Raw genomic sequence first — 12,396 nt, forward strand, 5'->3', positions numbered from 1 at the left:
CCTTTTCTTTCACTAGACGCGCTACTTTGCTCAGTGCCCGTCAGGGAATGATGTCAGCACGCGGTGATTTCCTGAACTACGCACTGTCTTTGATGCGCTCTCACAATGATGAGCACTCAGATGTTCTTCCGGTTCTAGATGTCTGTTCACTGAAGCACGTTGCATATGTTTTTCAAGCCCTTATTTATTGGATTAAAGCAATGAATCAACAGACAACATTGGACACTCCTCAGCTGGAACGGAAAAGGTATCATCACCAGCTTGTAGAAACAAAAACTTCTGCAAAAGTGCTATATGCACTTCTGTTTTAGTCGTTGGTGTTGTTATTCAGGACTAATACAAATATATACATATATCTATGTGTAGTAACATGTATATTATAAAAATAATATCTGTAATTGTATATAGTGCACGTATGTTTGATAAGCCTGTTGCAGTATCCTGTTCAAATGGGTTTATGCTGATGGCTGTAAAAGTTTTTCTTAGTATGATTTTTAACTCCAGGGTTATGTTAAACTCACATTTAACATAACTTATTTAGAATTCTGTCAAACATGTTAAGAATGACATGGGAGAAAATGTCAAAGTCTGATATGATAGACATAGTAGTTCTGTTTTCCATTTGGTTGTGGATATTGGAGACTTACCTGATGATCTAAAGCACCATAAGGAAATCAATTGTTGAAGATGTTCCTAAGTTGAAAATAATATTCTTCAAGGTGCATTGATTAGTTTTTTAAAAGTTGTAAGATTTTTTTTTTTGAAGTGTTCTTTAATTTGACATGGCAATTAATGATCATAGAAATATCCTCATGTTGGTAGGCTACACCATCTCTACTCATTTCTCACTAAGTTTTGAGATAATCTACGTGAACAGTCCTAGTCAACAGATAAATGCAAATCTTTGCCCTTTCCTGCCCCTAATTTTCAGTATAGCAGGTCAAACTTAACTTTTCCTTTTCTCTACAAATTAGCGACTCTAAAATACAAAGTAGTGATACTCTAGACATTTATTGGACTGCTGCTTTAGTTCCAATGTTATGTTCAGTATAGCTTGGAAATGTAAGCTTGTTATGACCTCAAAATGTATATTGGAGGATGTTGCTGTAGTTTCCTCACAAGTAGAGAAGATTTAATACAGTAACTGATGGAGTTTTTGTGCTGGCTGACTCGAATAGTTAGAGCTGTGGCTTTCAGCCTTTTCCAGGCAATAACATACTTCTGGAATCTACTTTGTCCCCAGAAATTCACATATTGAAATCTGTCAAACAGCCGTTCATAAAAGAATTGCAAAATTCCCATGAAATGCTTATAAAACTATGAAGGGCTAGACCTTTTCAGTTAAAAGTGAGTGGTTCAAATTCAAACAGTCACTTGCTTCAGTTAGATGACATTTTAGTAGCCTGTATGAAATGAAATTTTGTTGGACTTCATCTAGTTTCAGAACATGCACAAACTGCCAGAAATTATTAATACTGATCAAAGTTCTTGATCCCTTTTATAATACAGTGAAATAAATTTATTTAATATGCAGCTTGTAGACTTACTTTCTGAAATGTGATCAGTGACATTGTTTTTATAGGACTAAGCATATTTTACACCGGTGAATTTTTAATTAGTATTTACGTACATATTTCTTCCAATAATGCAGGGTTCTGAGTTTTTTTATATTGACATAGACTCTAAAAACTAGCATACCCATCACTGTCAGAAGCTGAAACTTCTAAAATCAAATTTGGTAGGTGGCCAGATGGCTATGAGGATAACTGCAAGTAATGTAGAGAGTGAATATGGAATGCGAAGTACTCTATAGTACTTGGATTTAGAGTGAGTTTATTCTTGTGATGTATAACTCTCAAGTACGCTTACTGATGATACTCTTGCTTTTGTTGATTGCTGGGGTGTAAATGTTTTTTTTCAAGAGGATTGACTTTCTTCCTTTTTTTGTTTTTTTTCCTCTTCTTTTTTAAGAACTAGGGAACTTTTAGAACTGGGTCTTGACAATGAAGATTCAGAACATGAAAACGATGATGACACCAATCAAAGTTAGTAAACAGAAACACTTCTATAGTATGCCAGAATGTAAAACTTAGTGTATTTTCTGCTTTAGCTGGCTGAGACTTTGAATAAATTTTGCTGTTTGTATATGTTACATTAAAACAATGAAAAAATGACCTTTTAAAGTTGGGTTTTAGTAAGATTTTCTTAAAATTGTTACTTTATCAAATGTTTTCTGCCATTGCCCTGTTCTCATTTTGGAGCCCTCTTCTTATCTCCTTTCCCTCTAAACTGCAGAATTTGTGCCTGCCCTTACCATTCTACAGAGTGACAGAATTTAAAATTTGAATCGGAGTTAAACTGATTTTTTTTTTTTTTTTTTTTTTTTTTTTTTTTTTTTTTTTTTTAAATCTGATGAAACTGCTGCCGAAAATGGTAGAATATATAATCTATACTATGTACTTATAGTGTAGGAGTGCATGTTTGGTAAAGCTAGTTACAGTAAAAAGAATAAAAGTGATGACTAAGCAACTTAAAAATACGGGATTTGTGGAAGTATCCTGTAGAATTATTAAATTTGCAGAGATGCTCCTCTGGTCAGATAGCTAAGAGGGAAGCATATTAATTTTTGCTATTTAAAATCTTTTGCTTTTATAACTGTGAAAGTCAAATTTAAATTTTCTCTGATCTTTAGGTGCTACACTCAATGACAAAGATGACGACTCCCTCCCAGCAGAGACTGGCCAAAACCATCCATTTTTCAGACGATCAGACTCCATGACGTTCCTTGGCTGCATTCCACCAAACCCTTTTGAGGTTCCTCTGGCAGAGGCCATCCCCCTGGCAGACCAGCCCCATCTATTACAGGTGACATCAGAGAGGGTGTTCTGGAAGAAAGCCGCAGTTTGCTTTTTCATTTCTAACTGAAGTGTATTATTTACCCAGAATGCTTTTGTTAATTTTCAGCCAAATGCTCGCAAAGAAGATCTGTTTGGCCGACCAAGCCAGGGTCTGTATTCATCTTCTGCCAACAGCGGGAAATGCTTAATGGAAGTGACAGTGGATAGAAACTGCCTTGAGGTAGAGGTTTTATTATTTTAAATAATAGAGTAATTTAAGCCAGTGCCTTCGTTCCTTTAAAAGACACTTGGATGTTTTCAGAGATAGTTTTAAGTAGCTTTCAGAATGATAATCTAAAAGCCTAGTAAGTGAAAACTTGGACTTTTTATGAACAGTATGCTTGACTTCTTTTTGAAGTGTAGGAACTTTTATGTTTACTGATGTATAGCAGGTTTCAGGCAATATTTTTTAAGGCTACAGTACAATCCTGAGTTAATTTTGGAATGCCCGTTGTATAATTATTTGTGATAAATAGAATTGAATCTCCTTACAGTCCAGTAGATCTGACTTGCCTACAGACTGAGCATTAAATGGCAAGTTTATGAAATGCAGAGATGGCGTAGGAAAATGGATTTCTGTATTGGTTAAAATGATTGAGTTTATTGTGTTTTAACAGGTCACCTTTGTGTGGTTTAAAAATTTTATATATATAATCTCCTGAAAAAGCTTTCTAGACTGCTTTGAAAGTGCAATTAAATTTTACTTCTACTTGTTTAGGTTCTTCCAACTAAAATGTCTTATGCAGCCAACTTAAAAAATGTTATGAGCATGCAAAATCGGCAGAAGAAGGAAGGGGAGGAACAGAATGTGCCTACGGAAGAATCTGAGAGTTCAAAGCCAGGGCCCTCAGCTCATGATCTTGCAGCACAACTGAAAAGCAGCTTGTTGGCAGAGATAGGATTGACAGAAAGTGAAGGGCCACCCCTCACATCTTTCAGGTAGTTTGAGTTAAAAATTACTTTATGAAGTATTACTGAACCAATAAAAGGATATTTGGGAGTCTGAAAAGTTCTTTTAAATTAAAATGAGTAGGTTACTTCAGTTTGAATTTGTAGTTTGTGGTTGGTAGCTTTTAAAAAGAACAGTTGAACAGTCTTCAAAGAGGTCTGTGCAAACTGTAGTGAATGTCCTTCATTACCTGACTCCTGCTGCAGACCTACTATGATGTCCTGGGTAGCCAAGTTTTAAAAATTAGAATTGACAGCTTGCTGTCCATGTCTGGTAGTACTGACCACACTTTGTGCAGCTAGGGATTGAACTGCCCACACTTTGAATTACAGCTTTTTTTAATATTACTGGTCTCCCATCAATCAAACCTTAACAGTGAATTCCATGTAGCAGTGAAGATACATGGTTTGAGGGTAATTTCTCTTTGGAAGCAAAACTTGTGTTTCAACTGTAACTAAGCAGCTTCATGTGCTTTTGTCCACAAACTTACTGTATTGTGGTGGTGTTCTTCAGAAATAACTTATTTGAAGGCAGAGAGTGAGAAAAAGCAGAAGTACACAAAATGTCTGAAATTTAACTTGATTTTGCTTGTCTGTCCTTTTTATCCCTCCTGCAGGCCACAGTGTAGCTTCATGGGCATGGTTATATCTCATGACATGTTGCTGGGACGTTGGCGCCTTTCTTTAGAGTTGTTCGGTAGAGTATTCATGGAAGATGTTGGAGCAGAGCCTGGATCGGTATGTATTTCCCAGTGCAAGGACAGTTCCTCTTACAATGAAATTGTCTACTTCTCTCATTATTCTGACTTTTTTGTTGTTTTTTTATTTTAAGATCTTGACTGAATTAGGTGGCTTTGAAGTAAAGGAATCAAAATTCCGCAGGGAGATGGAAAAACTTAGAAACCAGCAATCCAGGGATTTAACGTTGGAGGTAAAAAATGTTAGTTTATCTTCTGAATTTGTTTTCATTAAAAGTCAAATCATCACACATTGCAGTAACTTGATAGAAGCTATGTTTCAGAGTTTGCAAGCAGGTGTCTTAAACTTTACTTTGTGTTAAGCGGTGTTGCAATTACTCTGTGGTTTTTCACAGTCTAATTGATATTTTCAAAGTCTATGAAGAAGTGTCCAGAAACTTCTTGTGAAGCTGAGATTCTCTCTGTATGATGATTGGTAAAGAGAAGAAAACCTTTTTTTGTTTTTACTAGGTTGATCGAGACAGAGATCTTCTAATCCAGCAGACCATGAGGCAGCTCAACAATCATTTTGGTCGCAGGTGTGCTACCACTCCGATGGCTGTACACAGAGTAAAAGTTACTTTTAAGGATGAGCCAGGCGAAGGCAGCGGTGTAGCACGAAGCTTTTATACTGCTATTGCACAGGCTTTTCTGTCAAATGAGAAACTGCCAAATCTAGATTGTATTCAGAATGCCAACAAGGGTACTCATACAAGTAAGTGATGCATGGTTGTTAATCTACAGACAACTTTAAAAGCCTTGTATGCTTTTTTGCATTTAAATACTTGGCATTGTCTCAGAGATTTCTCTTGTTAGCTCATAATGAGAACAGAAAATTGTGCATGTTACGTCTGTGAGACAAAGAAATGGCTTTTTCTGCTTTCAGAAACAATCTTGTTTTTTCTCAAAACAAGAGTCTACTTTGGATGCTCTCAGCTTTTTTGAGCATCTTTCTCTCCAATAGGTAATAATTGTCAAGATTTTAGCTAGTGAGAGCCTATACGTTTTAATATGACTGCTCTATCTGGCTTGTTACAAATACATTTTAATGTTTCTTAAAGTATATATTAACTTTTGAAGAATTTTGGCATTTGAAAGTTGGTACAAACACTTCAGGTTCCTTTCTTAAGTTGGACTGAACCCTGATCACTACTTTAAGTGGAGTGGTTCTGTCTCATTGATGTCTTTCAAGCTGTCCTCCTTACACTGAAACTTGGGTAGGAGAGAGAAGTACAAAGATGTTTAAGCTTATGAGGTTTTGTCCCCTTCAGGTCTGATGCAGAGATTGCGAAATAGGGGGGAGAGAGATCGGGAAAGGGAGCGAGAGAGAGAAATGCGGAGAAGTAGTGGCTTACGAGCTGGTTCTCGGAGAGATAGGGATAGGTAAGTGATACATTTTTTTATTTGTTGGAGATACTTTGTCAAATAGAATAACTACCTTGGTTATCTTCAGGAAAAATACTTCTTCAAGTAAATGTGTCTGTCTTTTTCATTTTCAGGAGCAATTTACAGGGTAATTTCTTTAAATTCAATATATACTTTAATTCTTCAAAGAATAATTATGCTTACTTTAGCATTGATAGATTATGTCTCAACCACATGCCATCAATCTCTCTTGCTAAAACAATGAAAACGTGTACTACAATAAAATTGTGAGGTGGTTTAGAAACAACATTGTTGGTGACATGTCTGACTGCTGTATCCAAAATACTCGTACTATTAAAATCATCGGTTCATTATGATTCTCTGTTTCTGAGTCATGCTCTCCAAGCAGCTGTGAGCAACACTACCATTCCGGCATAAAAGCTAACACTATTTTGAATCTGTGTGCAAATGATATTGTTCCAGAGGGTTTTTGCATATTTCCTCTGAAATGAGTACAAACTGCTCTAATTTTCTTAAGGGACTTTAGAAGACAACTTTCCATTGACACACGGCCATTTAGACCGGCATCAGAAGGAAATCCCAGCGATGACCCTGACCCCCTTCCAGCGCACAGACAAGCCCTTGGAGAAAGGCTCTACCCTCGAGTGCAGGCAATGCAACCAGTAAGACTGATCTGTCTGTACATTTAATGATACATTGTTCTTGTCATCTTTTCATTTAAAAAGTCCCTTATTCTTTAACATGACTGAAAATATTTGAACATGTAGGGCTATTTTCATATTCTTTGGCAGTTTAGGAGTTATCTTGTAATGCCGTCTATATTTAAAATACTTTCATAAAACTGTATTTGAAAATGAGAGAACTGGATGAGAATAGTAAGACGTGTCATTCCTTATTCTCAGGCATTTGCAAGTAAAATCACAGGAATGTTGTTGGAATTGTCCCCTGCTCAGCTGCTTCTGTTACTAGCTAGTGAAGATTCCCTTAGAGCAAGAGTTGATGAAGCAATGGAACTCATAATTGCACATGGCAGGTAAGGTATCAAGGATTTAGATAAGAACTGAACACCGATTTTGTGGCCAAAGCACTTGTACTGTGCTACATCTAACTCTGATACACGAAACTTATTATTTGCTTTGTTTTAGTTATTTTTATTTGGACAAATGACTTGCTGGCTTTGGTTTAATCTGTCTAGTTTCAGAATATGACAGTTCCTTATTGCGAAATTAAATCTGCCTTTATTTTTTTCCCTTGTCAAGGGAGAATGGTGCTGACAGTATATTGGATCTTGGCTTGCTGGACTCTTCAGATAAAGTGCAGGTAACAAACTGTTGCAGAAATTAAATTTACATAAGATCCAGTTGTATCAGTTAATTTTATATAATTTTAATTTTATATCATTTTTTATCATGCAAAACAAAGTTCTGTTTAATTATCTTGTGGAGTTATCTTTTTTGTTTTCTTTCTGTTTTTCTTTTGAAAAGATTAAGCAGCAATTACACAAAAGCATTACATTTTACCATTAGGAAATATCATGGAAATTCTTAACCAATGGAACTTGAATCTTTGGGTCTAGTAGCAAATAGGTTGTGGATGTGTGTCAGTAACTAGAAGTATGTTTCTTAATTGCTGTTCTGACTTTCAAAACAGGAAAATAGAAAGCGACATGGTTCCAGCCGCAGCGTAGTAGATATGGAATTAGATGATACAGATGATGGGGATGATAATGCACCACTTTTCTACCAACCTGGAAAACGAGGGTTTTATACACCAAGACCTGGTAAAAACACAGAAGCAAGGCTGAATTGTTTCAGAAACATTGGCAGGTATGCTACTATTGACTTTCTAGTCTGACAAACTGTAAAAGATGAATATGCAAAATACCACTGAGAGTACCAATGATCCAAGCTGCAAAAACTTCATTACTTTTATGCTCTGTATTTCTCACGTGGAGCTAAATAGTGGGGAATTTGCACATGTCAACGTGAGGTTTCTTTTCCTGTTAAATTTTTTTTTTTCTTTTTTTACAGTCTAGAAGTCTTACACTGCAGGAAATATTTTATTGAAATGATGTCCATGATTTTCTTTTGGGGATTGATAGGACTGGAAAGCTACCTGCAGATTGTTTCTTAGAATATTTTGACTTTTAAAATGTGAGTTTGCTGAAAGATCTGCAATGTAATTTCTGTTGTAACAAAACCCAAACATTTATTTTCAGAATCCTAGGATTGTGCTTGTTGCAGAATGAACTATGTCCCATCACGCTAAATAGACATGTAATCAAAGTTCTTCTTGGCAGAAAGGTAAGTTGAACATAGAAACTTGCATTTCCTTTAATTACATAATATCTCATCTTTAAAAATGGCTTTTTTTCCTAACGTGCATGTATTGACAAGAAGAGTTGATATTGGAACGGTAAGGGCACGTTAAATTTAATTTGAGGAGTATGAATTTTCTCATCACTGAAATTTTGAAGTGAGTAGAGGTCAGGTATTTGACTAAGATGGAATTATTTGTTATAGGTTAAATGCATTTGCCTCTCTTCAGAAACAGCTCACTGCCTGTCCTTTTCTTCTTCCTGAGACTGAAGGCTCTTAAAGACAGTGTTGGACAGTACTAGGCAATAGCATCTCAGCTTAATGGTATTTGAGAGAACTCATTGAATTCAGTTGTAATAAAAATTTATTCTTAAGTGTAGGGATAATTTAATTTAGAGTAATAATTACCTACACTTCTGGTAAAAATGCTTCCTTATATAAACACTAGTTATGTACTGCACATTTCATTCATTAGTCAATAGTGTTGTCAGTTCTACCTGATGCAACAAACTTAAACTGAGGTTTATTACTGCTAGTCTTTCCTTAAAAACTATGTAGATCACATAATCAGTTATCCAGCATACATATGAAATGAAAAAGGGTTCATGGCAGAAAGATATGCCTCCAAATATCCCCATATATTTTCCAAGAGAGATTACCTTCTAATTCTTTTATTTGGGTTTTTCTTCTTGAATATGTATTCTTTCCCATTAAATATTGGATACATCAAAGAATATTTTAGTTAGATTTAGTTTAGTTTAGTTAGTACTCTTTTCTCTCCAGGCTGATAGTGAACAAAGAAGGAAGAAACTATAGAAAACAGCAAGAAGTAGACATTGTATTTGAACCGTTGGGAACTGGTATGCAGCTACTGCGCCATCAGTCATTTAATGTGTCCATATAGCAGCAGTCTGCGTGTGCTTAAGTGGAGGGGAGCTTTCAACATTTTGGAGCACCAATGCAGATAGTTTCCAACTTCAGTCAACCTCCATCAAATCTCTATTGAACTAGGTGATATGTAGATGATATTTTTTTTTAATGTGTAAATTTTCTTTATAACCTCAATGCCCTTCATAGCAAGAAAGGCTTTACAGGTCTGTCTTTACATTCTGATAATGCACTTCAGTTGAGTATTCTAATGGACCTTCAAAAGTAGGTTGAAAATAGGAGTTCGACTGCTTTTATTTCCAAGTGTTTGTATGCTTGGTTCCCTGGGCTATGTGCTGCTGTATGCTAGTGCATAGAATAGGCACAGATCACGTGATTTACATCTCTCTTTTTTCATAGGTGAACTGGCATGACTTTGCTTTTTTTGACCCGGTTATGTATGAAAGCCTTCGGCAACTCATCCTGGCTTCCCAGAGCACAGATGCTGATGCGGTGTTTGCAGCGATGGACTTGGCCTTTGCCATAGACCTGTGTAAGGAGGAGGGCGGAGGGCAGGTAAGTGCAGCTAAAACTGTGTCTCTCTGCAGTTTCAGAATGCCACAGCTTATGCGTGTTGTAATGTACACATCATCCATGCTCTTCTCAGATGGCAGAGATAATGTTTTACCCTTCCTGGATTCAAATATAGTTCTCTCCTTAGATAACTAAGTGTGTTTTTTTTTTTCCTTGAAGGTGATGTAGAGCCTACCATAAAGCCTGGATAGTATAGTTACTCCTAGGGCAGGGCTGTCAGACTCATTTTCACTGAGTGGCACATCAGCCTCACGGTTGCCTTCAAAGGGCTGAATGTGATTTTAGGACTGTATAAACGGAGGAGTAGTTACAGTCCTAAAATCACATTCAGCCCTTTGAAGGCAACTATGAGGCTGATGTGGCCCCTGATGAAAATGAGTTTGACGCCCCTGTCCCAGGGGACCTTTAAAGCTAACCTGTAGCAGTAAATGTTGTCTGTTATTAGAGGGAAATTAAGCAGTAAATCACTGTGCAGCATACTGTGGCTGTTGTAATAATCTCATTTCCTTGTATTCCTTTTTTTTTTTTTTTTTAACAACTTATTTTTTTAATGGTCCTTGTTACTCTGCCATAGGTTGAACTTATTTCCAATGGTGTAAATATACCAGTCACTCCTCAGAATGTATATGAGTATGTCCGGAAATACGCAGAACACCGAATGTTGGTAGTAGCAGAGCAGCCTCTACATGTAAGTCTTTGGTGGAGTGTTTTTTAAAAAAAATGTAAATATGTAAGATTTCAAGCAGTTAATTCTTATGCTATTGCTAATGAGGTTTCTTTTCAAGTCTTGACAGCTTGATTAAAAATATTTAATTTTCTAATTTTTTTTATAATTGTATAGCTGTTTATGCAGTACTGTGAAGAATGAGTACTTTGAGCAAATCCTCTTTTTTATAGAATGAAAGATAATGTATTTCAAACTTGATCTAATTGGTTAGACATAAATGTTCATTTATTGAGCTCAAATGGCATGTATCCTCTTGGAATTTTTGCTTTGTATTTAGCAGCTACTTTGTTCTAATAATCTGTCACCTTTGATTTGTTTAGCCTTACGAAGATTAAAAGAAATTTCAAAATATTTACATAAATCACCTTGAACGTTTGACTTATGTCCTTGTTTTAAAAGGAAAAATCAGTTATGAAACATACAACTTTGTTCTTATTTTACTAGCCTGTCGGGAAACCTAACAATTGACTATAAAACTATATTTTAAATTATTTTATTTTTGAAGACATTTTTAATTAGGAGCTGTGGAATGATATATTTTTGTAAATAGTTAATGAAGGTCCAGTACTTAGAGCCACTTAGAGCCACTTTCTGTCAACATCTAAACTCGTTCATTTCTGTTCACTGTGGTTTCCTGCTGCATTTCTGAGATAAGCCAGGAGACTGCTGGATTAGCTCTCTGCGGTTTAGGTCCAAAATTGTCACAGAACATGTTCCTAGAGTCAAGCTACTTAGTCTCAATGTCTGCCTATATTAATATTTGACTCTTGTTTACTTAAAGAGTTGATAACCATAACTTTTATATTAATTTGGGAATTTACTAAAACAATTTTTTTCATATTTTTCCATTTGAAAATGGAACTTCCAGTCTTTTCAGGATACAGCTTATTTATATATTTGTGTATAACATTTTTTCAAGCAGAGTTGTAACATAAGCGTCTGAGGAAGCAAAGCGATAGTAACATGCAAGATGCATTTTTCGTAATTCTCATCAGATTCAGCGTAGCTCAGTAAAATACCTGAACGTTTTAGCACTAGTGACTGCATTTTTTTTCTGCTCCTAGTGAAATATTAGTTCAAAACATTATTGCTTTCTTTTGCAATAATAGGTAGGGTTTAGCAGATTGGTGCAGTCCTTTGTTTTGGAAAATTTGCATCTCGGATGGCAAAGCTTTGAAAGAACAGAACAACTAGGAGAATAATGAATTTTGAAGTTAATAGGGGAGTTCACATGGGAGTTCACATCCGGTGATGTATTTAAACCCAGTCTGAAAGTGATACGGCTATAATGCAAATCTTGTTGTTTTCACTTTAAGGCAATGAGGAAGGGTCTCCTGGATGTACTCCCGAAGAATTCACTAGAAGATTTGACAGCAGAAGATTTCAGACTTTTGGTAAATGGCTGTGGTGAAGTAAATGTGCAAATGCTAATCAGCTTTACCTCTTTCAATGATGAGTCAGGTATGAAATAACTTCTTCAGAAACAGCATTGCAAACACAATGTTTGGTTTGTGTTGAGTAGAGTTACTAGCATTAAACTACCTCTTCAAATTTGACATAAGCTAATCACTGAAAGTCCTAATAAAATTATTACTGTGTTTTTTACATACCTTTGAAAATATTTACCCTCAGTTGGGGGGGACAACCACATTTTCCAACTTCGTTGTCACTTGATGTTAAATACAATGGTTGTATTATTGGTACCATATCTTTCCTTCTGAAAGTTTTGACCTAACTTTAGAACTATAAATGTGCTGAATGCAGTCTTAATTTCTTACATACATTTTGTTGTTGTTGGGCTTTTGGGGATGGAGAGGATGGGAGTTGTACTGAGGTGTGTCAGAGTTAGCCTTTACATTTGCAAGTATGTGCATTAGTTTTGAAATTACTGTTGTCTCCAATATCAGAACTTTATGATAAGA

The 12,396-nt window shown here is 35.8% G+C and overlaps 1 protein-coding gene across 12 annotated transcripts in view; it reads left to right on the forward strand.

Moving 5' to 3' along the window:
• UBR5 (ubiquitin protein ligase E3 component n-recognin 5) overlaps positions 1-12,396 on the forward strand; it is an 83,854-nt gene that overhangs the window by 68,739 nt on the left and 2,719 nt on the right. For 8 of the 12 annotated variants that reach the window (XM_082044299.1, XM_082044303.1, XM_082044308.1 and 5 more), the window contains 17 exons: positions 17-247; positions 1,972-2,045; positions 2,693-2,865; positions 2,944-3,078; positions 3,616-3,836; positions 4,463-4,583; positions 4,678-4,776; positions 5,054-5,297; positions 5,854-5,965; positions 6,486-6,630; positions 6,871-7,001; positions 7,228-7,288; positions 7,619-7,794; positions 8,187-8,271; positions 9,574-9,729; positions 10,322-10,435; positions 11,791-11,935. In XM_082044299.1, coding sequence (XP_081900425.1) covers positions 17-247; positions 1,972-2,045; positions 2,693-2,865; positions 2,944-3,078; positions 3,616-3,836; positions 4,463-4,583; positions 4,678-4,776; positions 5,054-5,297; positions 5,854-5,965; positions 6,486-6,630; positions 6,871-7,001; positions 7,228-7,288; positions 7,619-7,794; positions 8,187-8,271; positions 9,574-9,729; positions 10,322-10,435; positions 11,791-11,935 — 2,423 coding nt within the window. The remainder of the gene's footprint in view (positions 1-16; positions 248-1,971; positions 2,046-2,692; positions 2,866-2,943; positions 3,079-3,615; positions 3,837-4,462; positions 4,584-4,677; positions 4,777-5,053; positions 5,298-5,853; positions 5,966-6,485; positions 6,631-6,870; positions 7,002-7,227; positions 7,289-7,618; positions 7,795-8,186; positions 8,272-9,573; positions 9,730-10,321; positions 10,436-11,790; positions 11,936-12,396) is intronic. The other 4 variants (XM_082044306.1, XM_082044301.1, XM_082044302.1 and 1 more) reach the window with 2 other exon arrangements.

The sequence above is a fragment of the Streptopelia decaocto genome (assembly GCF_964273445.1).
Source record: "Streptopelia decaocto genome assembly, chromosome: 2".
NCBI lineage: Eukaryota > Metazoa > Chordata > Aves > Columbiformes > Columbidae > Streptopelia > Streptopelia decaocto.